Source organism: Phytophthora ramorum (assembly GCF_020800215.1).
Source record: "Phytophthora ramorum isolate Pr-102 chromosome Unknown Phyram_PR-102_s0005, whole genome shotgun sequence".
Classification (NCBI taxonomy): Eukaryota; Oomycota; class Peronosporomycetes; order Peronosporales; family Peronosporaceae; genus Phytophthora; species Phytophthora ramorum.
In genome coordinates, this window is record NW_027150651.1 from 1,260,602 (window position 1) to 1,283,726 (window position 23,125).

At 51.7% G+C, this 23,125-nt stretch overlaps 7 protein-coding genes across 7 annotated transcripts; 3 read left to right on the plus strand and 4 right to left on the minus strand.

Moving 5' to 3' along the window:
• Positions 1-456: 456 nt before the first annotated feature.
• On the minus strand, positions 457-12,646 carry KRP23_6087 (uncharacterized protein; the record flags this gene model as incomplete). The annotated part of the gene is made up of 13 exons (XM_067891235.1): positions 457-1,041; positions 1,117-1,204; positions 1,276-3,870; positions 3,948-4,264; positions 4,373-4,614; positions 5,578-6,504; positions 7,459-8,289; positions 8,367-9,278; positions 10,281-10,549; positions 10,660-10,925; positions 10,988-11,354; positions 11,422-11,522; positions 11,621-12,646. 13 exons carry the CDS (start codon positions 12,644-12,646, stop codon positions 457-459), a joined length of 8,526 nt encoding a protein of 2,841 aa, XP_067745611.1.
• A 141-nt stretch (positions 12,647-12,787) lies between these two features.
• Positions 12,788-13,885, plus strand: KRP23_6088 (COP9 signalosome complex subunit 5; the record flags this gene model as incomplete). Its single annotated transcript, XM_067891236.1, has 1 exon — positions 12,788-13,885. The coding sequence occupies one exon, from the start codon at positions 12,788-12,790 to the stop codon at positions 13,883-13,885; it is 1,098 nt and encodes a 365-aa protein (XP_067745612.1).
• A 119-nt stretch (positions 13,886-14,004) lies between these two features.
• On the minus strand, positions 14,005-15,952 carry KRP23_6089 (Nibrin; the record flags this gene model as incomplete). Its single annotated transcript, XM_067891237.1, has 3 exons — positions 14,005-14,435; positions 14,543-14,609; positions 14,684-15,952. 3 exons carry the CDS (start codon positions 15,950-15,952, stop codon positions 14,005-14,007), a joined length of 1,767 nt encoding a protein of 588 aa, XP_067745613.1.
• Positions 15,953-16,531: 579 nt separating this feature from the next.
• Positions 16,532-18,240, minus strand: KRP23_6090 (uncharacterized protein; the record flags this gene model as incomplete). Its single annotated transcript, XM_067891239.1, has 4 exons — positions 16,532-16,839; positions 16,918-17,014; positions 17,085-17,121; positions 18,134-18,240. The coding sequence occupies 4 exons, from the start codon at positions 18,238-18,240 to the stop codon at positions 16,532-16,534; spliced, it is 549 nt and encodes a 182-aa protein (XP_067745614.1).
• A 128-nt stretch (positions 18,241-18,368) lies between these two features.
• On the plus strand, positions 18,369-19,728 carry KRP23_6091 (Non-structural maintenance of chromosomes element 3-like protein; the record flags this gene model as incomplete). Its single annotated transcript, XM_067891240.1, has 7 exons — positions 18,369-18,420; positions 18,488-18,753; positions 18,825-18,946; positions 19,007-19,230; positions 19,305-19,413; positions 19,477-19,594; positions 19,666-19,728. 7 exons carry the CDS (start codon positions 18,369-18,371, stop codon positions 19,726-19,728), a joined length of 954 nt encoding a protein of 317 aa, XP_067745615.1.
• A 101-nt stretch (positions 19,729-19,829) lies between these two features.
• On the plus strand, positions 19,830-20,836 carry KRP23_6092 (U6 snRNA phosphodiesterase; the record flags this gene model as incomplete). The annotated part of the gene is made up of 3 exons (XM_067891241.1): positions 19,830-20,278; positions 20,349-20,508; positions 20,645-20,836. The coding sequence occupies 3 exons, from the start codon at positions 19,830-19,832 to the stop codon at positions 20,834-20,836; spliced, it is 801 nt and encodes a 266-aa protein (XP_067745616.1).
• A 106-nt stretch (positions 20,837-20,942) lies between these two features.
• Positions 20,943-23,044, minus strand: KRP23_6093 (uncharacterized protein; the record flags this gene model as incomplete). The annotated part of the gene is made up of 10 exons (XM_067891242.1): positions 20,943-21,199; positions 21,266-21,823; positions 21,913-21,981; positions 22,051-22,078; positions 22,154-22,190; positions 22,261-22,358; positions 22,434-22,534; positions 22,675-22,741; positions 22,816-22,850; positions 22,939-23,044. The coding sequence occupies 10 exons, from the start codon at positions 23,042-23,044 to the stop codon at positions 20,943-20,945; spliced, it is 1,356 nt and encodes a 451-aa protein (XP_067745617.1).
• Between the last annotated feature and the right edge of the window lie 81 nt (positions 23,045-23,125).

Genomic DNA, 23,125 nt, shown 5'->3' on the forward strand with positions numbered 1-23,125 from the left:
CCGAGGGACGTGTTCGGCTCGGTATGGAGCAACCCGTTTGGAGAAATCAGCAGCGCAAGAAACGATGATGAACACTAGGTAACGGCGCGAGTGGTTGAGCAGCTTAGCTTGGCAGATGCGAGCGTAGTGAACCATAGTTGAACACGTTGTATGTACAAGCCGAATGCAGACAAGTCCATCAACTGGTGGATTCTGCCATCGAGCTCTGCCAAGTGGTATAGACAGTTGAGCTTTATGCGTTCGAATTCGAAGATCGTATCTTCAGTCGACGAAAATGTGTATGTTGGCGTTGAGGTCCTTTGCCTGGCGATGCAGGGCGACTGCCACGAAAGGTTTGGCGCCGTTGTTGACCGCCATTATAGTTGGCTTTGACGACAATAGTTCAGGAAAGCGTATTCGCCGGCGATCACGTTATAGGCTATCGCTACTTTCTGTAGTAAGCTTAGTGGCATTTACCTAGTTTGCTTCGAATTTCCGGAGCTGGTCGTAGACCTGTCGGAGCGGCTGTATGGCCTCTTGGTTCTCCGGGAAAAAGCTCACGAAGTGTCCAAGTTGCCGGATCCACGGAAGTAGCAGGCGTGGGAACGCTACGACGTCCACAGGGTCGCTACCGTTCCTGTCGTCGCCCACAAACGACCGGAAGACCTCGTGGTTGAACACGACGCCGTAGGCGAGATCCGCCAGTGCTAGGCTGTGCCGCACAGCATTCCCGCGTACGCCATACCAAACGAGCTCGTCCGTGATGTAGTAGAAGTCAAAGTACAACGCTCGGTACGACTGCACGAGCTGATAGAGGTCATCGCGGCTGGGTGTTGCCTGGACACTCTCCGCTTCTTCAAAAGTCTGCATTGCCGCGTGCGTCAGATTTCGAGGGCTCAAGGGTGACGCTAGATCCAGTGCATTTTCGAGGTCGTTCAAAATCTCTGCCAGCTTTGGCGCTGGTGACCCGGGCGATTGGCCGGCAGAATGCCGGATTGGCGCTTGTGGCACCAACGCCTTCTCGTGGTACGAGATGAGCCACTTCCACGTGTACTCGTAGTTCTGTGAATGCATCAACGCAAAACGTGGATCATTAGGGCGACGCATTCAAAGCACTTGCAAATCTGAAGCACGCACCTGAAGAAACTTCGCGACGATATCCTCAAGTGCCGAAACTGGGTAGCTCTCGCTAATATTCGGTGGGATGTAGAAACTCGCGACGTTGCTACAAAATAAAGACGGGTTAGACATATGAAGGAGCACACAGAGGATAGCACATGTTGACGGGGCACATACCTGCACGTGAAGCATAATGTCACCTGGTAGTGCTCAGCGAACTGCTTAATATTGTACAGCGTGACGTGCTCTTTCACGCTGTGGTCCCAAAGCTGATGATTCTTCCACAAAGCCACGACGTCTGGTTTAACTCGAAAAACTGCAATACTTTGAGGCTGAATTGTCACAAGCAGCGTTGATCGTCGACCAGCACACACACCGTGGTCAAGCACGTCAACCTTGGCGACGCCTGGTTGCGTCAGACCTTCATCGATCACCAGACTGAAAAACATACTGTCATTCCTCAGTGCCAGTCGTGCATTCGAGTCACTCTTGGTGTTGCGCACGACGAGATACTTCTCGGTTTCATCGGCAGCTGTTGTGGAGAGATCAGGGTTTGACAGTGTTGATTCCAGCATCGGGAACACCAAGCCGAGAAAAGTTGGCTGAGCTGAGAAATACGTTTCCCTTTGAAGAGGAGACTCGTTGGTTTCGCCATTAGCCACGCTGACCATCAACTGAGGCTGACTGCAAATGGCACGGAGAATGACTGTTTCTCTGAAGTCTTTTACCAGTCGACAGCTCACGTATACTTCGATTTCACGCACCCATGGATCATTCACTTCAATATCTGCTTCCAAATCACTAGCTTCACTAGAAGGAAGAACCAGTTGTTTGGGCTGGGGGCGAAAGTGCAAAAACACTTGCATACTTGTATGGGCTCCGAGAGTGACAGTAGTAACCTCGTTGAAAGACATCGGCGAGACCGAAAAGCTGACCTCTTGTGGCCTCGCGTTTGTTGACAGGATGAAGTCCAGGCTCAATCCAGACGAGTTCTCAATCACTATCGAGTGATTTTGATAAAGTTTGTAATAGTATACTTCGCTGAAATCGATCATCAGTCGTTGGGCACCGCTAGGGGTAATTTCAGGTGGCATTTCAATACTTGATCGTCGTGACCGTTTCGAGTTGCCGTGATTTGACACGAGAACACGGAACAAGTTCGTTGCAGCGTCCAACCCAGACGACATTCCGCGCAGCGAGTTCAAATCTGCAATGACTTCCAGCCTGATATGGATCACCTTCAAGTCGGACGGATTCGCCATATTCTGCAACACCATGAAGGTCGAATACACCCCCACAACGCCCCGTAGAAAGTAAAGCACCACACTTTGGTAACTATGCGCCCGGTCCAGTGTACCACGTTCGCGGCTTAGCTGCAGCCACGATCTAGCATTCTTGTCGACGAGCATTAGTCGGTATTCGACTGAATCTAGCCCTGGGTCTGCAACGCTGGCAGCACTGTACAGACTTTCGATCGTAATCTCCCACTCCACCTCACCCCCGTTCCGTACTGTATGCTGCCCCACATCGATCAAATAGCGCGTATTCTCCAGCGACGAATACTCCGCTGGTGTGCACCCTCGAACTGTCAGTACAGGTAAATGATTTTTACGTCCCACAGCTCCGGAGCGTATAGACGAGATGTCGAACTCCTCGAAGTTGTCGAGTCCGGATGACTCGGTTTGCTCGAAAAGTTCGTCCTCTAAGTGGGTTTCCAATGCTGGGCCAGGATATAGCTTGCGAGACAGCGCAAGTCGCTTATTACGAGCTTCAAAGGCCGAAGTAATCAACGTTTTGTCCAGAGCCACACCTCCTTGCTTGGCACTATCGCTCGTCGAACTTTGCTGTTGCAACACTAAAAGTACATCGACCGCTGTTGATACTCCAGCGTCCAGACTTGAGTCAGCATCACGCACAGATAGGAACATGTGGTTCTGTCCACTTTCGTCGGTAGCTTTTTCAGGACCATCCGCATCCCACGAATTGCTTCGCCATGTTGGGTGGTGGCGCATTTTGTGTAGCGTTGCTATCTTTCCCGTTGGACTGTTATCGCTCCCTTCACGGAACGGAATCATGCCGGATGGAGCTGATGCTGCTTCCTCGAGATGCACGGTAATTTTCACCGACTCGCCAGGAGCAATTGTTCCGGACGAAGGCACTGCAATCGCCTGGATCCATTCGCTCATGGCACACATATTCGACTCCGTCGCGCCCTCAATCAGACATAACCCCGACTGAAACATCGAAACCGGGCTTATAACAAAGTTTAACACTTCTAAGGTTGACGGATTCCGCACCCAGAAACTTTCATATGAGTTGCGTAGCTGGTGTACAACTGAAGGCGCAGCATGCTGCGAGCCTGGTACCGTAAGTTGAGACGACTCCCTGCTGGCACCAGGTTTTGATTTTAAGGGTGGCAGGAGTCGATCGGCGGAAATATCTGCCGGCATTTCCGTTGCTGTAGCAAAAAAATGAAGGCTGGAAGCGGACAGCAAGAAAGTCTTCCCAGGCAGCAACTTTCCTTTGACGTGAACTTCTTCTCGCTGCGCAGCATCTTCCATGTTTTGGATGTTGATATCAAGCCAAACGCGTCCCAAATCAAGAATTTCGGATGAAGCTCCACTGCTTCCAGTCGACCAAGTGTCCGCCGGCAAGCGAGCAGAGGGGAGAACATGACACACTACGCGAATATCCACCGATTCTCCAGGGGCAATGATAATCGAGCTCAACGGCGTATTCGCGGAACGAAGCATCAGTAGTAATTCAAGCGTTCTGCATGCAGGAAGCGAGAATTCCGGATTAGATTTTCAATATGAAAACGCGCAAAAATGAAGGGGGGGGAAGCGTACCTGTCGAATGGGCTGTGAGTTTGAGAGGAAAGTCTCACACACAACTCTTCGTCGTACACATTGCGTAATGAAAACCAGAAGCTCGCTCGGTGCGGAGGTGCCTCCTGGGAGGTTGGCACTGTGACTGGCGGGAGAAAAGCCACATGACATGCTTTTGGTTCTGCTGCGTCCTTCCCGTAGTCTGAGCTTTCAGGGTCTACCACCAGTTCTGCATAGCTTGAAATAATCTGCGCCCGAACAAGCACGTCTTCATGATTGTGGGGATTGCAAAGGTTGAAAAACCGTAGAGGAAATTCGTGCGCGCCTGCTGCCAGAAACTGTAGTAAAAACAACAAAGAATATCGCGGCAACATAATTAGCCGTTTGACCTAGCTGTGTCATGGTCTACGCAAAGGCAGGTTGGCTAAAGTAAATGAAGAACTTACCTCCTTTGTCCGCACTAACTCCATCTCGAGTACGCACGACGTCCTGGGCTGCAATTTCCACGCACTCCACTGTGGGGTTTTGTCGCTGTTTAACGTCTTCTCCGCCTGCAGCGCCATCATTCTTAGTGACGGAACATGAAGTCCCGATTCACGATCTAACCCATCGTAAAACAGCATACGGCTTGCGTCACGAACGTTATGCACAATAATGCAAGTTGGGAGATTAGCGATGACAAATGATACTGCCACGTCAGACACATTTTTCACCGAAATCTCAAACGTCGATGCTTTCCAGCCAACGCCATACCCAATCTTTCCCAGCGAAAGGCAATTTTCTGCAATGTGAAAGCGCGGTTCACCGTAGTAACCTAAGACATTCACAACCTTTAGTGTGCATGCTTCCTCAGTACTAACGCCATCATCACTGTCAAAACTTTGAATTCCAACCATACCCCGAAATGGGCACAATTTTCCACTTTCGACCATATCGGTAGGTAACGGCATGGTCGCAGCAATGGCTGCGAAGCGAAAAGAAAGAGAGCAAGAGCTTTTAGCCTCCAGCAAATATGGCTCGCCGTAGAAGAAACTTGCTTGTCGTCTTCCTGGTGCGCTAGAGGCTGATGAACTGCGCAACATTCTCGCATCATCTATTGACGTCGAACGAGCCATTAAGTCGCCTTGTCCGGCGGTAACTCCCATCTGGCCTTCATGCTTCCATCGAAACAGCAGAGGAAGACTACTCAAGGGACGCACCACCATACTGCACTCTGTCGTATTCGTGAGCACGAGAATTTTATCATCAGTGTGCAGATCTGGACGTGATGCGTTGTCTGCTCTATGTGGAATTTCAAAGAAAGGTTCACTGCCGTGCTCTCCATAAATCCTATACTTGCGACTTGAAGGTTCACTTTCGCCTCCGGCAGCAGACACGGTATCCGTCAGCTCGTCCTCGAGCCTGATCACGTTAATTTGGCCAAAATCAACGGTCTGCTGCAGTAAAGATTGTAATTTGGGTACGTTGCTGACAGAGGTATCTGTATTTTCTGCTCCAGGAATTTCACAGCGCAGGGCACCGCTATCCACGAAAAGTACAACGTCGACGAAACTAACTTTTCCAGGGTAATGAATGTTTTCCACCATAATTCGCCGCCGAAATAATCCATTCGTGTACGTCATCATACGGAACTCAATTTTTCCAGTTTCACCCGGCGGAATCTCCCCTTTTTCGTGCTTCAGCGAAATATGAAGCGAATCATCATCGTCCGAGTATCCATCCGTAGCGCTCGTCACGAACAGGCGGTAACCCAAGGGTAGCGCCTTGCTCATGTTCATCAATTCAAAACGACCCTCGTGAGTCTGACACGTTTGCATGCGCCCACTGTTATATTCCACACCAAAGTCAATCAATGACGGCGTCACTCGAGCGATACTAGCACCAGCAACACCAACAAACTTGACAGTGAACTCAGCCAACATTTCACTCTTTTCTTCTCCTGTTGCATCCAATGTCGTATGCAGCCCAAAAAGTTGCACTCGAATACCACCAACTAGATCTCGCGTTGAGCCCGTTTTGATGGCCTCTGAAGACAATCGTGGACGAATTGCCACGTACAGATCAATAGATTGCATCCCTTTCAAAACAACATGCGTCGCCTCACGGTGCAAATGTCCGTCCTCGTAGACGTAGCACTGAGTCTTCAGATTCGACGAAGCAAAGACGACCAGCGTATGATCTACTTGACTTTGCAACGTCAATTTGTGCACCTTGCTGAATCTGAGCGACACATTAGGACTGTCCGCAGCAGTGTCCTGCATCTCAGGCGTTACGTAGCACGGGCCGAGATTGAGAACTTCTAGCTGTCCGGTTGATTGTGGGTCCAATTCCGGAATCCGAACGTACACAGGCCGTGTAACACGAACAGACAAAGTCAGGACAGACGTGTCAAGGCGGTCGCCGCTGAGATTCCGCAAAACAATTTGCTCGTGGTGTTGTCCAGGTATACTTCCTCTGTACACGAATGCAGCTGCCACAAATGATCCTGCTTCCACGGTCCCCGTTGCGTTCTCGAACGTGATGTCCCCTCCAACCACTGATGGAGATGCAGACGAAGCACTAATCTGATCACGGGATCCTGCCAGCAAAAGAAACTGGAGAGCTTGGTGAGATCTGTTGTGGATGACTACCTCGCCTCTGACATCCTCCCCCTGTTGGTGTTCCCCTAAATCAAGTGCCTCGTTCTCAAAACTCAACGATCGTTGGACAGCTTTGACCACAGCGACACCGACAGTTGAGATCGGACTACGGGTTGCCGCATCCTGGGTACTCTCCTGGGGCGATAAGTTGCTTGGACGATAGAAAAAATCAATTTTACCGGCATTTAGCTCCGCAGCTTCAGAGACACTTTCCAGAATAGAGCGACTCACGCAAGATGCCAGCGGGGTCGATGAAGCGAAACCCGCATCGTTTGTGAAGCACCATTTGATAATCAAAGACACCGTGCGATCAGGAGGGATATTCAACTTGATGGGGAGCAACGTTCTCTCATCGGTGGATTCCAATACATCAGTACTTGCTCGTGCCTCGTCTTGTACCAGAAATTCCGGAACCACTTCGCACAATAAAGCTAACACGTTTCGGAATGCATTCGCTGGATTCCATACCACCTCTACAATTGCAGCGCCCTTATAAGAAGGAGACCCCAAAGACAGCGTCATGGACCAGCCTCGAGTGTCAGCGGGTGACTCTTCTGCAGGTACGAGCAGGTTTGAACTTGTAGATGATATGCTGAATTGGTCAGAAGGGATGTCCACGTTTAGCCTCCGGGCAGACGTACCCGAATCAGGAATATTAATCGTCAAGCTACGGCGTCGCTCCGCGATCGCAGGATCAACCTGAGGTGGCGCGGTCATCGCAGGTAAAACATCATCATAGCGTGACGTTGCCGCGCCACCACCATCAGGATGCAGTAGCTTTCTTGGTCTACCTTCCGAGAAACCATCACCACTGCTAGAAAGTACTGCGCTGGTGTTAGGATGCGGGGGGAGCACAGAAGGGGGCTTTCGGCCAACTGCACGGCAGAAAGCACTTTCCCCTGCAGGTGTCCGCAAGAATATATCTGCGTTGTACTGAAGCTCCTTGACTACGTCCTTGTTCTGCTGCTCAAATAGCAGAAACTTCCCCACGCCGACGATAGGAGTGGCATCCCGGCGTAGTTGCCGCTTTTTCATTTTCTGGCTTTGAAAAGCTCCGCTCTTTTCAGCAGCATCCCCGGCTCTCGGTGAGGTATCACCGGACTTCAGAGGGTTGAAAATTGCATACGCTACAACGCGCCCGGTGGCTTCGGCTCCCAGAGAAAAGTGCAGCGTATTTGTACTAGCTGACACCAGCCCAGTTTTCGCGTCGATGATGAGTTTGTCTGACTGCCTCGATCGACGGCGCCGCGAATGCGAACTAAATTCTGTTTCGGAGAATTCGGATTCGCTGTTGGCGCTATCGTACGGGTCAAACTCTCCCACCTCGCTACTCCCCCCAGACATCCCAGCTGCTTCTGCATCACTGTCTGCTGGGGTCCCTGGTTCTTTCGGGACTTGCTCGCCAGACAGCAACGCCTTGACTTGTGAAATCTTTGCGTTCAGTTTAACGATTTTGTCCGCCTTCTTTTTCGTCACTGCGATACGTAGCTTGTGTTCCAGTTTTTCTAACTCCTCATCCAGTTTCTTTTCCTGTGCTTGAGTGATAACTGTTGCCGGAGTTTCATCAACCGAGAAGTAAAACGTCGGCCGCATGCTGGGGACCGTAAAACTAGGATCCACTTGGATAACGTACTCACGTTTTTTCCGACTCGTATTTCGGACAGCAATCTTTACTTCTTCTGTCTTTTCGCCAACGAGGCACTTTCCAAACGAGATCGTTTGACCTGAAAATAATAAAAGCAAACATAATGGTCAGAATAGGTTATGGTTATCGCCAGCATTACTAGTGACCGTTCGATACCTGACTGAAGAAGCTTGAATGTTTCGCGCTTGACTATCTTCGCCTTGATGGTGACTGAAACTGAGTTCTCTGTGTCTTGGACGTTGATAATCTTCAGTTTCTCTTCGAACGGGCCTGCAAGTGTCGGCTGGAACTGAAAACATATTTCTTTCGTCCCGAACGCTTTTACGACTCCAACCTCTCCCTCCTTGATTTGTAAGAATCCCGACGAGATTGAGCCCGTCTTCTCCACACTATACACCAGGGGGGTCGCAGACATGTTCTGAACAACTAGCCGCTTCGAGCTTTTCGCCGATGTCGCAATGCGTCCGAAGTTGATGTTCTTCTGGTTCACATTCATCACGGAGCGACAAACTCGACTTTTGAGTAGCAACTCTCTCACGGAGGGCCGTGTATCAAACGGGTGTTTCGACCCAGTCCACACCGGTTTGCCTTGGTCAAATTTTGACCCATCGGTGACTGCTTTCTTATTGCCACCAGGCGGGAGAGTAATCATAATTTTGTGCTTTTCCACTCGCGTCTTTGCAAAATCCTTTGCTGCTGTCTCGGAGGCCACAGGATTAAAAACGGCAACAATACGTTGACGCGATTTTGCCGGAATACGTAGGTTCCGCTCTTTGTTAGAGCTCAGCAAAACCAACTTCTTCTCAGAAAAGAGAGCTTGTAAGCGCTTGGTACGTTCTCGAACCATTGCCACAATCTCCTCCTCTTTCTCCTTTGTGGGAAGGGAACTATGACAGTACGCATCACAATCAGCACGTGACTTGGCGAAAAGCTGTAGGACAGATGTCACCTCCTCCGAAAAATTGCCATCAGCATACGTAGAACCAGGCGCCAACGACGATGAAGGAGTGGATCCATCCAAATGTCTTCTGTCGTCTACTATAACTTGCGGCGGACTTCCTCTGTTTTCTGAAGCACCAATATTATGTGACTCTATGCGTCCTTTGTCGTTCTCAAACTGCTGACCAGAAACCGATCTGGGGATACTGGTGGCGCCAGTTCCGATAGCTGACGGGTGGCCACCTTGCGCTGCTGTAAGTGCCGATAGTTTCTTTGTTAGCAATTCTCGGAGCGCGGTAGATTTGCCTCTCTTTATGCCTGATTTCCCATCCGATAACTCCGAAACGCTGCAAAATGATCTTCGTCGGCGGATGGGTCGCCCAACGAGCTGCTGGCTCATTTGCGTTGAAGCATTGTTGGGGGTACCGCCACCTGCACTATTCTGCGAGCTTGTAGACGAAAGCGATGGGCGAAATTCATTTTCCTCATCGTACCCACCGTCGCTTTCCAAAATTTTTGGAGAATTTGCCACATCACTGAACGGGTGCTTTATGCAGTATAGCCGTACTTTTGACGGCGCTGAACTTTGAATGTTCAAGTGAAGTGGGGCATTCGTGATATTCTCCAAATCAAACACTTGGATTCCAACAGAGTTAATTGCCACGTGCTCAAAATTCAGGAACGCGGATCTGGACTGGGTCAAAAGTTTGTAGAACAGAGAATGGTAGATGACATGATGCGCATCCATATTGCTTGAGCGGACGCATATCTGCGGAATGTTGCTCTTGTTCTTCATGTTGATAATGGAGATGAGCCGGGAATAATTGGGGTTAGTCTTGCGCGGAATAATTTCAATCTTGAGTTCAGTTGACTGTTTTGGGCCTAGCATCATGTCATCATTTGGCACCGTCGAGATCACTTTAGATGTTACCAATGGTTTGATGACCGTGGGTAACTCGGAATGGTTTGTCAGCATGCACGAACTACTCTTCAACTCTCCAATGTTGCAATCTCCCAGGTGCAAAATTGAAGGGGTCACAGTCACCATCGATGTACACGTACGAGCGCGAATATGAATCGATTTCCCGAGGGTTCGGTCGTACACACGTGACTGGGCCTGTTGCCACGCACCTTGCATGAGAAAGCACCGGAATGACACACGAAACGTTTGCTTAGTCAGACGGGCAGCCTTCAGATCCACAGCATCTGAATTTTCGCCATATAATCCTTCCAAATTACTGCTCGAGGCGGGTGAGTACCATATTAAAATGGTTCGCTCGACACCAGGCGGCAAGTCAATTGTTTCAACGAGAAAATTTGACGCATTATTGTCATCTGTTGGAGTTGCATGTCGTTTTTGGACGTCTACTCGCATGTTACGCTCAGGAGAAGATCGCGGACTGTTCATACAGACACGGAGCACCGTATAAGTTACCGGAGTGGGGAAGCACTTTCAGATCTAGGTTCATCAACCTCAGTAAGAAATCCACTACTTCGAAGTACGCCTTACCTGTCCACCCCGCTATCATATGCGAGGCCTCTCACACGCGACGGAACCTTGACCGACTTTTTCCCTTTAGTCCGAAATGCCTTTTTCCTCAAATCACCATTCCCTCTTGCGCCTCGCATCTTAGGACTTCCAATAGGACTGCGTGGAAGCGCACGAGGTTCTCTGTCAAACTCGAAATCGTCATCCAAATCGTCGCCATCACCCATAGCATTTTCCTCAAACGAATTTCGCTTCGTTTGCTGATAATCTTCCTCGTAGAAGTCGCCCTGTGTGTACACACGAAACAATCAGATACGGATAACTAAGGAGCGATTGCAAGCATACCCACCTCGTTATCGTCAACCTCTTCATCACTGTCAAGTCCGTACGCATCCATATTTGAGAAGGAGAGAGGTTTGGCTCCGTCGGGAGATAGTGACCCTTTCAAGCTCGATCCATCGTTTGAGTTGGTGGGGGAGAGGAGGTCATCCGCACGTGGAGCCCTTGAGACGCGTAATGGATTCTGCTGCAGTTTGAGTTCGAACGTAACCTCCTTGGGACGATCGCTAGTAAGATCGACGTGCACGGCCACTTCTGTCATGTTCCGCATCAGAATCACTTTAGAGCTGGCGATTCCGGTGTAGCAATCCCCGAAATCTAGCCGGCTCCCACTCATAAGGAATGAACCATTCGGCTCTTTAATCGAAAGTCCTTCCCTACAAGCAATAACCACGTTGATTATTACGACAAACGTGGTAAATACGTGTGAGGTTGCGTTCTTACCTGTGATGCTCTTGATTCGTGATGGCATGAATCCTTAGAGTCTTCACGTTCCTAGAGTCGTGTAGATTTTGCGCTTGTATCTCGAAAAATCGATCTCCAATCTGTAGATCATGCAAAAAGACCACACATTGCGGTAAATACCCACGCGGCAGATGAACGCAGCACCTTTCGGTTTACTCCGTACTTGAAACACACTTACATCTGTTGGACGATACGTGACACGAATTCGCACGTGTCCATAGGCGGCAGCTTGCAACGTCTTGTCTCCAATAACATATCCGGAGTTATAATCCGTACACACGAGCAGCTCTTTATTTTCACTCCACGGGGTCATCGGTGACACCAGCTTGAACAACAGCGGGATCTCTGAGCGGTTCCATACCGTGAAATCCTTGACAAACGACCCTCCAGGCACACAGTCGTCGAAATGCAGCTCCTTCACATCTAGACGCAGCAACGAGCGACACACTTGGCCTTGTAGAGGCACCAACATCTCTGGAATCGGCAATCTACTGGAAACGCTGCCGTCCACAAGCGACGGCTGCAAAATCAGTCTACCGGAGAGCACAAAGCACGATGTTTCACTGAGATGCGCCCGCTCTTCCTCAGACGAGTCCCCGGCCGCCACATACGCCGAGCTGCTCGCCGGATTATGCTGCGGTGTCAGCTTGGTGCACATGGAGAACATGATTCGCTTTGTCTCTTTGGGTGAAAGCACGATCTCGTCCACCGTACCAATGTGGTTGAAGAGCTCGTTGTAGCCTTCACAAAGATAGACATTCTCGGCACACAGAGCGGCTTTGGATGACGAGCGCACCACCGAGAACGGCACATGATTGAACTCGTCCACGGCCACTGCGCGGTCCTTTTCTTGCTGCAGCTCGCGCTGCATGATAGTAATGTTCTCGTTCTCGAGCTGGAATCCCCACTGGCTGCTCTGAAAGGGTTTGCGCAGCTCCGCGCGCAGCTGAAGCTTCAACGTGCGCGTCTTCTGATTGGTCACTTCGAACACGAAGATATCCGACAGGTCGTTGAGGTAGATATCACCCAGCCCGAGCAGCTCGCTCTTGACGCCACGATACTCCACTCTGCTCTGCTCCGCCTTGCTCAGCATGGCCACGGTCACGGCGGGCGGCGGCGGGGAACGCATGGCGGGGACGGTGTCGGCCGCGTCGCCCGTCGTCTCCTCCGTCGGCGCGGCCTCCCCCGCGCGCTTCTTCACCATGGTTTCCCGCAGGTCAGGTTGCCTCACAAGTTGCGGACAGGTAAGGGTGTGTAACCGGGTTACTCCGTTAAAAAGTGTAGCCTTTTATGAGCCAATCAGATCGTTCTCCATTTTAGTGTGGGCAGAATCAATCTTGCTAAGATGCACGCGAGCGAAGCGAAGCCGACGCCGGGCGCGACGTCCAAGTCAGACGCGGCCTACGCCTTCGACGAGGAGGTGCTCAAGGACGTGCGCAACAACAAGGTGTGGATGCAGGACCCCAAGTACTTCAAGAAGGTGATCGTGTCGCCCGCCGCCACCATGAAGATGCTCAACCACGCCAACTCGGGCGTGGAGAAAGGCATCAAGGCCGGTGGCAAGCCCGTCGAGATCATGGGGCTCATTATGGGCAGGCCTTCCACTGGAACGGACAGAGACGCCGGAGACGCCCACACGCTCGTGGTCACCGACTGCTTCCCGCTGCCCATTGAAGGAGCCGAGACGCGCGTGCTGGCGGACGACGCCGAGGTCATCAACTACATGATCTCGCTGGGGGAGGCCGTGGAGCAGACGCGCAAGGAGAAGTTTATGGGCTGGTACCACAGCCACCCGTTCGACGTGGAGGTGCACAGCCACTGCTTCCTCTCGGCCACAGACGTCAGCACGCAGTTGCAGTGGCAGCGCTCGGAAGATCCGCACGGCAACCCGTGGCTCGCCATTGTGCTGGATCCGCTACGCTCACTCGCCAAGAAGCGTCCAGAGATGGGGGCGTTTCGAGTGTACCCGCCGGATTTCGCTGCACCTGTGAACGAGACGCCGGATGGGACGATTGTCACCGACGAGAGTGCGAGATTGGAACGTTGGGGTAACTGCTGGAACCGCTACTACACCCTGGAGATCGACTACTTTATGAGTACCCTGGGATCCCAGGTGGTGAGCGTTCTCTCGGAGGAGTTTCTGTGGATGCGTACGCTGAGCTCCAACACAATGCAGGAGCGTGAGAACCGGGACCGCTTCTCGGAGCGGATCCAGCTGCTGGCGAACAAGCTGGATGGCTGTGAGGCCCATTTGATGCCGCGCACCGGACGTGGAGCGTCGCGCATTGGCGAATACTACGTGCCGGAGAAGCAGCATTCGCACAAGGAGGCGGAGGAGTCAGCACTTGATAAGATCACGCAGGCCGCAAACGAACTTGCCATCGAGAATTCACTGGGCCAGGAGCTCCAGGTCACCAAGAAGGCCCTCTTCAACGACAAGTAACGTGTTTTTCCTGTCGTTGCGTATAAGAAACAGCACCTAAGTAATAAACATGGACTGCGTGATTAGTTTCCAGCGCTCTGCGATAAATTATTGCCAGCAACCGACTTACATCGGCTAGCCTAGAACAATCTCTTTGTAGTTCTTCCTTCGCCCATGGCAAACAGTTCTTCCGCGATTCGTTCTTGCGCCTCCATGGCCTCCAGGTTCTCCTGAAGTGCCTCACGCTCGGCATTGTCCACCACGCTTACCACAGTCTGCTGGGGGAACAGGGAGGCTGTTGCAGAGCGCGCCCCGCAGCCGTTGCCCTTCTTAAAGCGCTTGTAATTCATCAGACCATTCCCCCCCGTTCTTCCTTGGCGAGTGGGCTTTCGCCTCTTCACAACCAAGTCACAGCTAACGACAAGTGGTTTGCCAATGTCATCTTCCTCATACTTCACCTCGCGTGGGCTCAACACACGTGCGGACATCCAGCTAGACGTATCGTCTTCCTCCTTGGGCTTGCCTCCACGAGAGGATGGACGCCCAATCATGCTCAACAGCGATGACGAGACTTCATTCCGCGAGTGCGTTGTCAAAATCAAAGAGAGCACCATGATAACGTTAGTCACCAGTCCATGATGCAGACCAGCTCGCTACGACATACTAAAAGCTCCATACCTCGTTGGGGCTTGCTATGTACGGGTACTTGCACGATGTTGATGTCCTCGGGGATACTACCTTTCATCTACACACCAAAACAAACGAGCTTAGCGATGAAAGAACACGGCTAACTCAATCAAGATTGCGCAAGTGGGGTACCACGACGCCACTCTCATAGTGCGGGTCAGTCATCTGCTCAGAACTCTCCTTGATCGTTACGTCTGCAGCATTGACATCATTAGCGTCCTCCAGCGACTCGGAATCCTGGTCACCCTCAGCCGATTTCACATCATCATCTTCGTGTTCTGCCGTTGACATAGATCTTAGACTCAAATGTTCGGGAAAGCTCATGATCCGAGGAGTAGACGAGCTTGTGTAACTGGCAAGGCTACTGCTGAAAGCTGAGTCGTTCGATGCCGTAGGCGCTTTCACGAAGATCACGCTCGCTGCAAGTTCTTGTACACTAGTAAACATAGCCCCCATCGACCGAAACAGTTCCACTCGTCGCTCCACCATTTCCACTAGACAAGACACCTCACTGCCTGCAGGGGTACGCTGCTCGCTATGGCCACCTGTGCTGGAGAATCCTGAGCCCTGAGAAGGCTCTATCAGCAGCAGCCGCTTACTCGACGCCTGAGAATCAAGCTCTTGCACCAGTGCGTCGTCTTCCTCAAATCCCTCGTATGCAGCAATCACAACGCCGCCCATTGCCGCAATAAGCTCTTGCATGGACTGCGGCGTCAGAAATACCACCACATACCCCTGAAACAGCGTCTTTCGCAGTGGATTCGGCAAATAGTTGCTCTCCACCGATGGGATCGACGGATCCGACGGCAAGAACTCTTCACACCTTGGCAACGGCTCCGACAAGCTCGAGCGATTCAAAATGGCGTAGATCCACGGCGTACACACCACCGGCTGGTTGTACACGAGCGCCCAGAGCACCTTGACAGTCGCCACAATGCGTCCTGGGTCCATGATGCAGTGCGTGGCGTCCTTGCTCTCGGCTACAATCAGATGCATGCCAATGCGCTGGCATGCGTCGTTCAACTGCTCCCGACTCGCGCGTTGGATGCGCGAGGCCACGAGCACAAATACCTGGTAGCGTACGCGCAGAACCGTCTTCTTGGCTCCGAACGAGATCTGATCGCCATGACGCAGCCGCCGCGTGCCGAAAATCTGCTCCTGGTTCACGAACGAGCCGAAGCGCGACTTCTGGTCCACCAGCTCCAGCGCTGGCCGCGTCGACGGGTCCATCAATTGCTGGGGCGTCAGTGCCCCTACGCGGATCAGCGCGTGCGTGCGCGAGATGGACGAGTCCGCGTGGAAGTTGAAGTGGCAGCGCTTACGCCCAACGCTCCACTCGCCCGCCACCAGGTAGAAGGTCGTGTCGGTGCCGTCGCCCGCCACCACGTCCAGAACCCACATGCCTGAAATGTATCAATTGGATTTTTGACCTATCCCGTTGAGGACGAAAAACGAGTTACAATTATTAATAGCGCAACATACTCAAAGCTGTCCCTTGCTAGAATCACTGTCTTGCGTCCCCTACAATATGCAAAGCGAACCATCCGACCTTACTCGTTTTGCCAACTTATCCGCTTGTTCGGGTCGCTTGGCGTTTTTTTTTTTTTTCAATAATCCGGTAAAACAGGCGACGAGGGCGAGCATCGCTGTCGGCGGGTGGCACCGCCGTCACCGGCACAGCCACTTGTAACGGGAACTGGACCGCGCAGGGCACATGCAGCACCGGCGCAGGTCGCTCACTCACCTGGTCCGTTAGGGTTTCACTTGGGCAAAGTGGCGCCGCTGAAGCTGCAGGAGACGACTTGTCTTCATCATCTGAACCACTCAGGTTTACTTCATCGAACAAGGAACCACTGCTTGCCTCAGTCGTGTCGATACGCTGCGGCGATTGTGGCCGCATGTTTCTCACTGGGCTACCTGTGCGTTCTGGCGACGACGTTCTGTGGTGTTTTGGTGACCCTGCAGCAATCCCAGCGTTGTTCAATTGAAAGACACTCGTATCAAAGCGAATGCCGTAGATATCGAGTTTGGCATCCCGGTCACGCGACCGATGTTGCAATTCGTATCTCCCACGTCGAACACTTGATGGCCGCGAAGGACGGTATCGCTGCGAGCGTTGGCGTGCACCACTCGTCGAATGCGACGAAAACGACGAGCCGTTTTGGTTACTCGCTGAGCCAATGCGACAAAGTCCTCGTCTTGAACCTTGACACGGCTCCAAATGTCATTTATCCAACTTATTTTGGATGTGAGCTGCTGTAAGTCACCAGACACGGTGTCCCAAAAGCCTGGAAAACGACAAATGACACATGTCAGCTGAACACGGCACACAGCTTGTTCATCATTTGCCAGTCACTTGCACTTACTGACGACCCATGGTTCCTTGCGTAACTCGTTGCGCACAAAGCCCAGCGAGCTGTGGAAATCTCCATCACCGCTTAAAAGAATAACACGGTCAATATGCTACACAACCAAGAAGCAACAAGAGCGTCAATACTCGAATCGGTAAGTGCGATTGAGTTCCACATCGTACATTCAGCGATGGCAATGGTAGCATCTTGGTGGCAATCCTGTCCAGCACTATACGTTAGCAGAAATACAAGTACACTATGAGTTTAAAGTTGTAGCACGCACGCGGTGTCTACGGCTCGGCGTAAATCGGTTTCCACATCTAGTGCAACAGCAGTTGTACTTCTTCGTTGAGAAGACCTCGACTTGGAACTGCATTACCGTATCAACCACAACAATTAACACAATATGCATCATGCACCAAACGTAAAAGCGTTCACACCTGCGGTCCTAACGGAGGCGCAAACTTAAGAGCATGATACTCAGAGGCCAGTGCGCTGCCGCCCCGTGCATCACTTCTTTGGCTGTCAAAGTACCAGCGCTCTATCATGTGCAGCAAAAAGGGATTCACAGTTAGCAACGACATGACGCCTACCAAATTGATGCACCCGCCTTCAAACGTGGCATCGGCAATTCTTTCGAGCTCCGTTTGTAGGCTGCAAAGTTGAGTTTGCCTCCCTGCATTAAGCCAAAGTAAACCGCTTGAATCTCATTTTCCTGCACACATGCACAGCGCTCACTAAAACACGTCCATGGATGCGAGCATAGGCTCCATCTGTACATGTACTGTACAGCAAAACAAGGCTTCTGTTACCTCATAGTCGATAACTCGGCAACCAATTCTAGTGTACCAACAATCAGTGCGGTGGCGGTGCGGTCTTTCCGCTTCTTTGGCATGGTGGCCTCGCGCTATTTGTCGCTCGTCAAATTAGAAAGTGAACGCTAAGACTCAACTTGCTTGCCGCCCCACCTCGTCCCAATCAAAGCTGTGGTCATGGTCATTAATCGTCATTTTATCTCCCTTTTTTGCTCTCTGCTGCCATTGCCGCATGGATCACTGGTTGACGATCGAGTTGGGTGGCTGTGCTGCGGGATTCAGGGCTCGGTCCGAGGAACGCGAACGTTCGCTGCTTGATTCGCGCCCACATGACACGCAGCACTTGGCCCGTCGCAGGATCGCGAGCAACGTTATAAAGGAAGTAGCCGAGCAGCGGCATGAGCACCGCTGCGTACACTACCGCAATGAAGATCCCGAGGTCCTCGAGCGACGAGACGGAGCTACGCTTGGCTTGGACAGCAGCCGCTTGGAGCGAGAACAGTACGAATGCGCGCAGCATCATCGCTACCAGTTGCAAAAGATACCTTCAACTTGCAATTCCGAATGCAACATTCGCATTAGCATCCGTAATATTTGCATTACACAAAAAGCGCGGGAACCAAAACTTGACTTTCGACGACCACGGCCCGAATGAAGCGTCGACGCGAGGAGGCCTCGCAGCGCAGCGAACGACCCCGCCTCCGTACGTGAATGTGCACACGTAAGTACCGTAGTGTGTCTTGTATGCCCACGATTTTGTCGTGGAGCAGGTGGATCGATCGACAACACAGAAGAGAGTGATGACGACGTGCTACCCACGAACGTCGTGGTGGCTGACGGACCCAGTGACGAAGAAGAGAAAGACGCAGACAGCGGGAGCGACGAAGAGGAAGCGTTGCTGGACTTCACGCAGACGGAATATGCCGTGCAGATGAGCCAGGCGGGTCCTCCTGCGGAAGACGACGAGAGCGACGAAGGCAGGAAGGCCAACAAGTCGCCGACCATGCCCAAGGCGGTGCACAGCTTGTCAGACAAGGTGCGTCTGTTGGAAGTTTGCTGCGGTGGAGTGTAGAGGTGCAAAATTGACGTGGTGGTGGTGTGAATTAGGCGCTGGATGAGCTCACGGCCAAACTGGTGCGCTACATGCTGTACAAAGGCGGCTTGAAGCTGCCGATTAAGTTCGCAGACATCAGTAAGGAGGTGTTTCCACAGTATAAGAACGTGTCGAGGTGAGTGAATTGGCTGGGAAAGCGGCACTTGCACTGCCTGCTGACGATTGTGCTGCGTAGATACTTTTTCTACCATGCGAAGCAAAAGATCGAGAATGTGTTCGGCTATCGCGTGGTGCAGGTGGAAGATAGCACGAGCAAGGAGCTATACCTGGTGCTGAACAACGCATCGTCACAGGAGCACTTGCTGCTCATGAACAAAACGGGCAAGGCTGCATCGCGTGGCTTTCTCATGATGGTTCTTGGTCTCCTGTGGTGTGCCCCCGCGCGGCAGCTTTCGGAAGGTTTGTGACTCCTATAAACAGACGTGCATGTTGATCTATGTATTAGTCTTACCATTGTCTCTTTCGAAACGTAGATGACTTGTGGAAGCAGCTGATCCGTCTGGACCGGAAGGTGAAACTGAAAGGCGAGCACCCGCAGCTCGGCGACATTCCTCTTCTATTCAAGACATTTGAGTCCCAACTGTAAGTGAAGTGCTAGTTGCTTCTGAGCATACTTGGCTAGTGCTGATGATTGCTTGATTCCAGTTACCTGGATGCCACCTCGGAGCTTGATGCCGACCTGAAGAAGATCAAGTACTATAAGTACGGACCTCGCACTTTCATGGAAGTGGGCAAAGTGCAGATTCTCAACTTCGTTTGCAAGGTGCGCAACGCCCCCCCCCCCCCCCCCCCCTGCATAATCGTTTATTGACGTTGCTGTTCTGCGTGACGTAGCTTATCACGGGACGTCCTCCATCGGAGGTTCAGATTAACGAGGTGCTGGCGGAAGACAGTTAACGTCGCTAGTCTCTGAGCAACTTATCCCATTAGCACGAATCGTATCCATTTTCAATTCCCCGTTTTTGTTCCTTCCTCCTGCCATTCATTCGTTCACGAAGATGGAGTCCATCGTTGCAGCCTACGGGTCGTCGTCCGAGTCATCAGACGCAGCCTCCTCGTCGGATAGTGACGTAGAATGCCATGATACCGATGGATTGACTGCCGACGGTGACGCACAGGTTGGCGCCAAGCGTAAGCGCTCGGATGAGCCGCAGTGGAAGCGAGCATTCCCGCATGCGGATGGTAATTGGCCAAGTCACGTTCGGATCGACATTACAATTACCCCAGAGCTGCGTGAGCTAGCCAGAGAGACAATCAACCGTGTCCAGGAACTTGTTGGTGATACGGTGACATTGGTGCCTTTTGAAGAGCTTGGACTTGGAGAGTCCTCGTCGACAAAAGGAGACGCTAGCCTACATTTGAGTCTGTCGCGGCCGTTTGTACTCATCTACGACCAGATCGATGGATTCGTAGATTCGCTTCGTGCCGCGCTTAAATGGCGACAACGGTGCGTGGGCTTGTGGTAACTGTGCAGTGAGCTGAGGTTGTGCTGATGACTTTTCCAATACTGCACACAGGTTCAACATCACCCTGCGACGCGCGCTAGTATTGGTGAATGACGACAAAACACGATCGTTCCTAGCGCTTCGGGTTGGTGAAGGTGAGCAGCAGTTTGTCCAAGTGCTGCGTTGCGTGGACCAGTGCTTGACACAATTCAAACTACCCACTTACTACAAGGTACGCCTTCACGGTTTAAAATGCTGCAACCAAACGAAGTGGTAATATTCATTCTTCTGCTGTTGTGTTTGCTGCCGATGGCACGGACCATGCTGCGTGCTTGCTTGCTTTCGTCGGGTTGGATTTGATCTCATAGAACCCCATTCCGCATGTCAGCATCGCGTCTTCGATGGGCGAAGAGCTCGCGAAACTGACATCGGATCAATGTGAAAGCCTCCTCACAACCCGACAGGGAAAGCAGCAGACGACAACATCATGCTTTACGGCAGGCGTTGCAACAGTCCACGTGGCCATTGGCAACAAACACTACAACATCCCGCTCCGGTAACCACCGGATCCTCCAGTTCTCCCCAGTAGCTAATCAGCACCTTGAGGCTTCCACCACTCGTGATCTCCTGCATTTTCCACCACTTTGGTCAAAGAATGCTGGTGCCTCATTCACTCTCCGTGTCAGAAGCGAGGTTGATAACTTGCGTTCGGCAACCGATTTCATCCACCCCGCCATCAGCCCCCTGCACTGTCATAACCGGTGCCGCTGCCGTTGATCTCAGCGGCACAGGCAATGACAGCGGGAACGGCTTGCCTCCTTCCTCATCTGAACTGCTGATGTCCGACAAAGTGAAGACAGGTTCATCGTCTGCTTGCCTGTCTCCACGTCCTCTACGTTTTGAACGCTCTCGCTCGTTATTTTCTACACGTTAATATCGAAGTGATCACATTAGACTGCATCCTCCTAGAGATGCAACGGTACACTTACCATTTCTTTTCCGCTTCTTTCCGTTCCTCACTCCGGCACCTCGTTTTCCTTCAGCTGCGGACTTCTTCGTCTTCATATCCACTGTTGGAACGCCAACCGCTATGCCTTCAACAGCAGGAGCTGCCATTGGGCCATGAGCTCTCTCGTTGCTACGTTGCTCTGCACGCGGTCGATCCCTCGATCGTGAGCGGCTACGACCTTTACCATTCCTACCCTTCCCTCTCCCATTCTGGCGCCCAACACGATTACGAGCTTTTCCACGTGTAGAGTAATTGGAACGATTCGACGCCTCCGTTTCAAGCGGGGCAATCACCACTTGCCGACCACTGCCAACGTCTTGACTCTCATCGATTGGTGACGAAGAGCCATTGTGAAGCTGAAAGTCTTCACCCTGGTGATCTTCAAACCATCCGGGCGTATCTCTTCTCCGTTCATCCCTCCGGCCTCGGTCACGAGGCCTCTCTTGCCGGGTATTCTTTACTTGAGACCACAAGTCGTTCATCCAGATCATTCGCGACGCAAGTTGCTGCAGATCCCCCGATACGGTGCCTCGGTAACCTGCCATACATGTATGTATGAGTACTTGTTCAACCAATTACATTTGCAGCAAAATGCATCATGCAGCGAACGAGTGAAAACCCGCGTACCGATCACCCAGATATCTTTTCGCAGCACATTTCGAACGTGGCTTAGCGAGCTGTAAAAGTCTCCATCACCTATCACAAGCCAAAGCAGATATTAATAAAAATTCCTGAAGTTCAAGCAACACGATAGACAATACGTACCCGCGAACAGGATAAAGCGATCGCAAATCTACACATCAAGAACAACCAGGGTTTGCAGAGTGCTTTCACAACACAGCAGGGCATCATCAAACTACACGCGTACATTTTCGTACGCAAGGGACAAGATCTTGGTAGCAATACTAAAAGAGAAAACACAGCAAAATCAGATAGGTGCAAGTATTTCCAAAAGGCAGCACCTGCTGTACTGACCCGTTGTCCACCCCCTTCTGCACGTTCTGCGTGAAGTGGTTGCCGCATTTTTTGCAATGACAACTATACTTTTTCATAGGAAACAAGCTGACTTGGAACTGTAAGCATCAAGCAAACAAAACAAATACTCAATAACCACCCAGCGCCACATCCACATAAGCGAGCTACAACACCTGAGGTCCATCCGGAGGGGCGAATTTCAGCATGTGGTACTCGGCTGTCAAGGCTGGATTAAGCCGTTGAGCTGAGGGGTTTTGATCGAAGAACCAGCAATCTAACGAAGAACGAGAAGGTCAAAAGGCATCCGCGGTATTTTTTTAGCCCTGTGATCCAGCAGGCACCAAAACGCAAACTATCTGCATGCAACGACACGGCAACTCTATACGTAAGTGCGCACGTATGCTCAAAGCCTACCTCCAAACTGCGTCGCCGCCTGCTCTTCCAGAGCTGCTCGGAGCTTGATGTAGTCGATTTTGCCTCCCTTCAGACAGCCAAATGACCGCACAATATAGTCACATAATACAATCGGATCTGAAGCAGCAACGTGCTACCCACCATGTCGCGAGCGCCGATCAAGGCGTACGATCCGTCTACAGCCAGCCAGTCGCCCAAAAACCGCGAGAAATACAACTAAGAAACACCGTATAAGACGCTCAGCAGACGCAGCTCTCTACGTACCGATGACGAGCGCCGTGCGTGTAGATCCTGCGGTCTCCATGACCGAAGCCGAGGACGCCGTGGACGCCGTGGACACGGTTGAGCTTACAGAGGGAGCTGCCGCCATGCTCCAATTGTCGCTGTCCTTTTTCCTCGAATTCGATCGAGCCGTTCGTATTGGCTAAAATGGGGATTCTTTTCAGCCAAT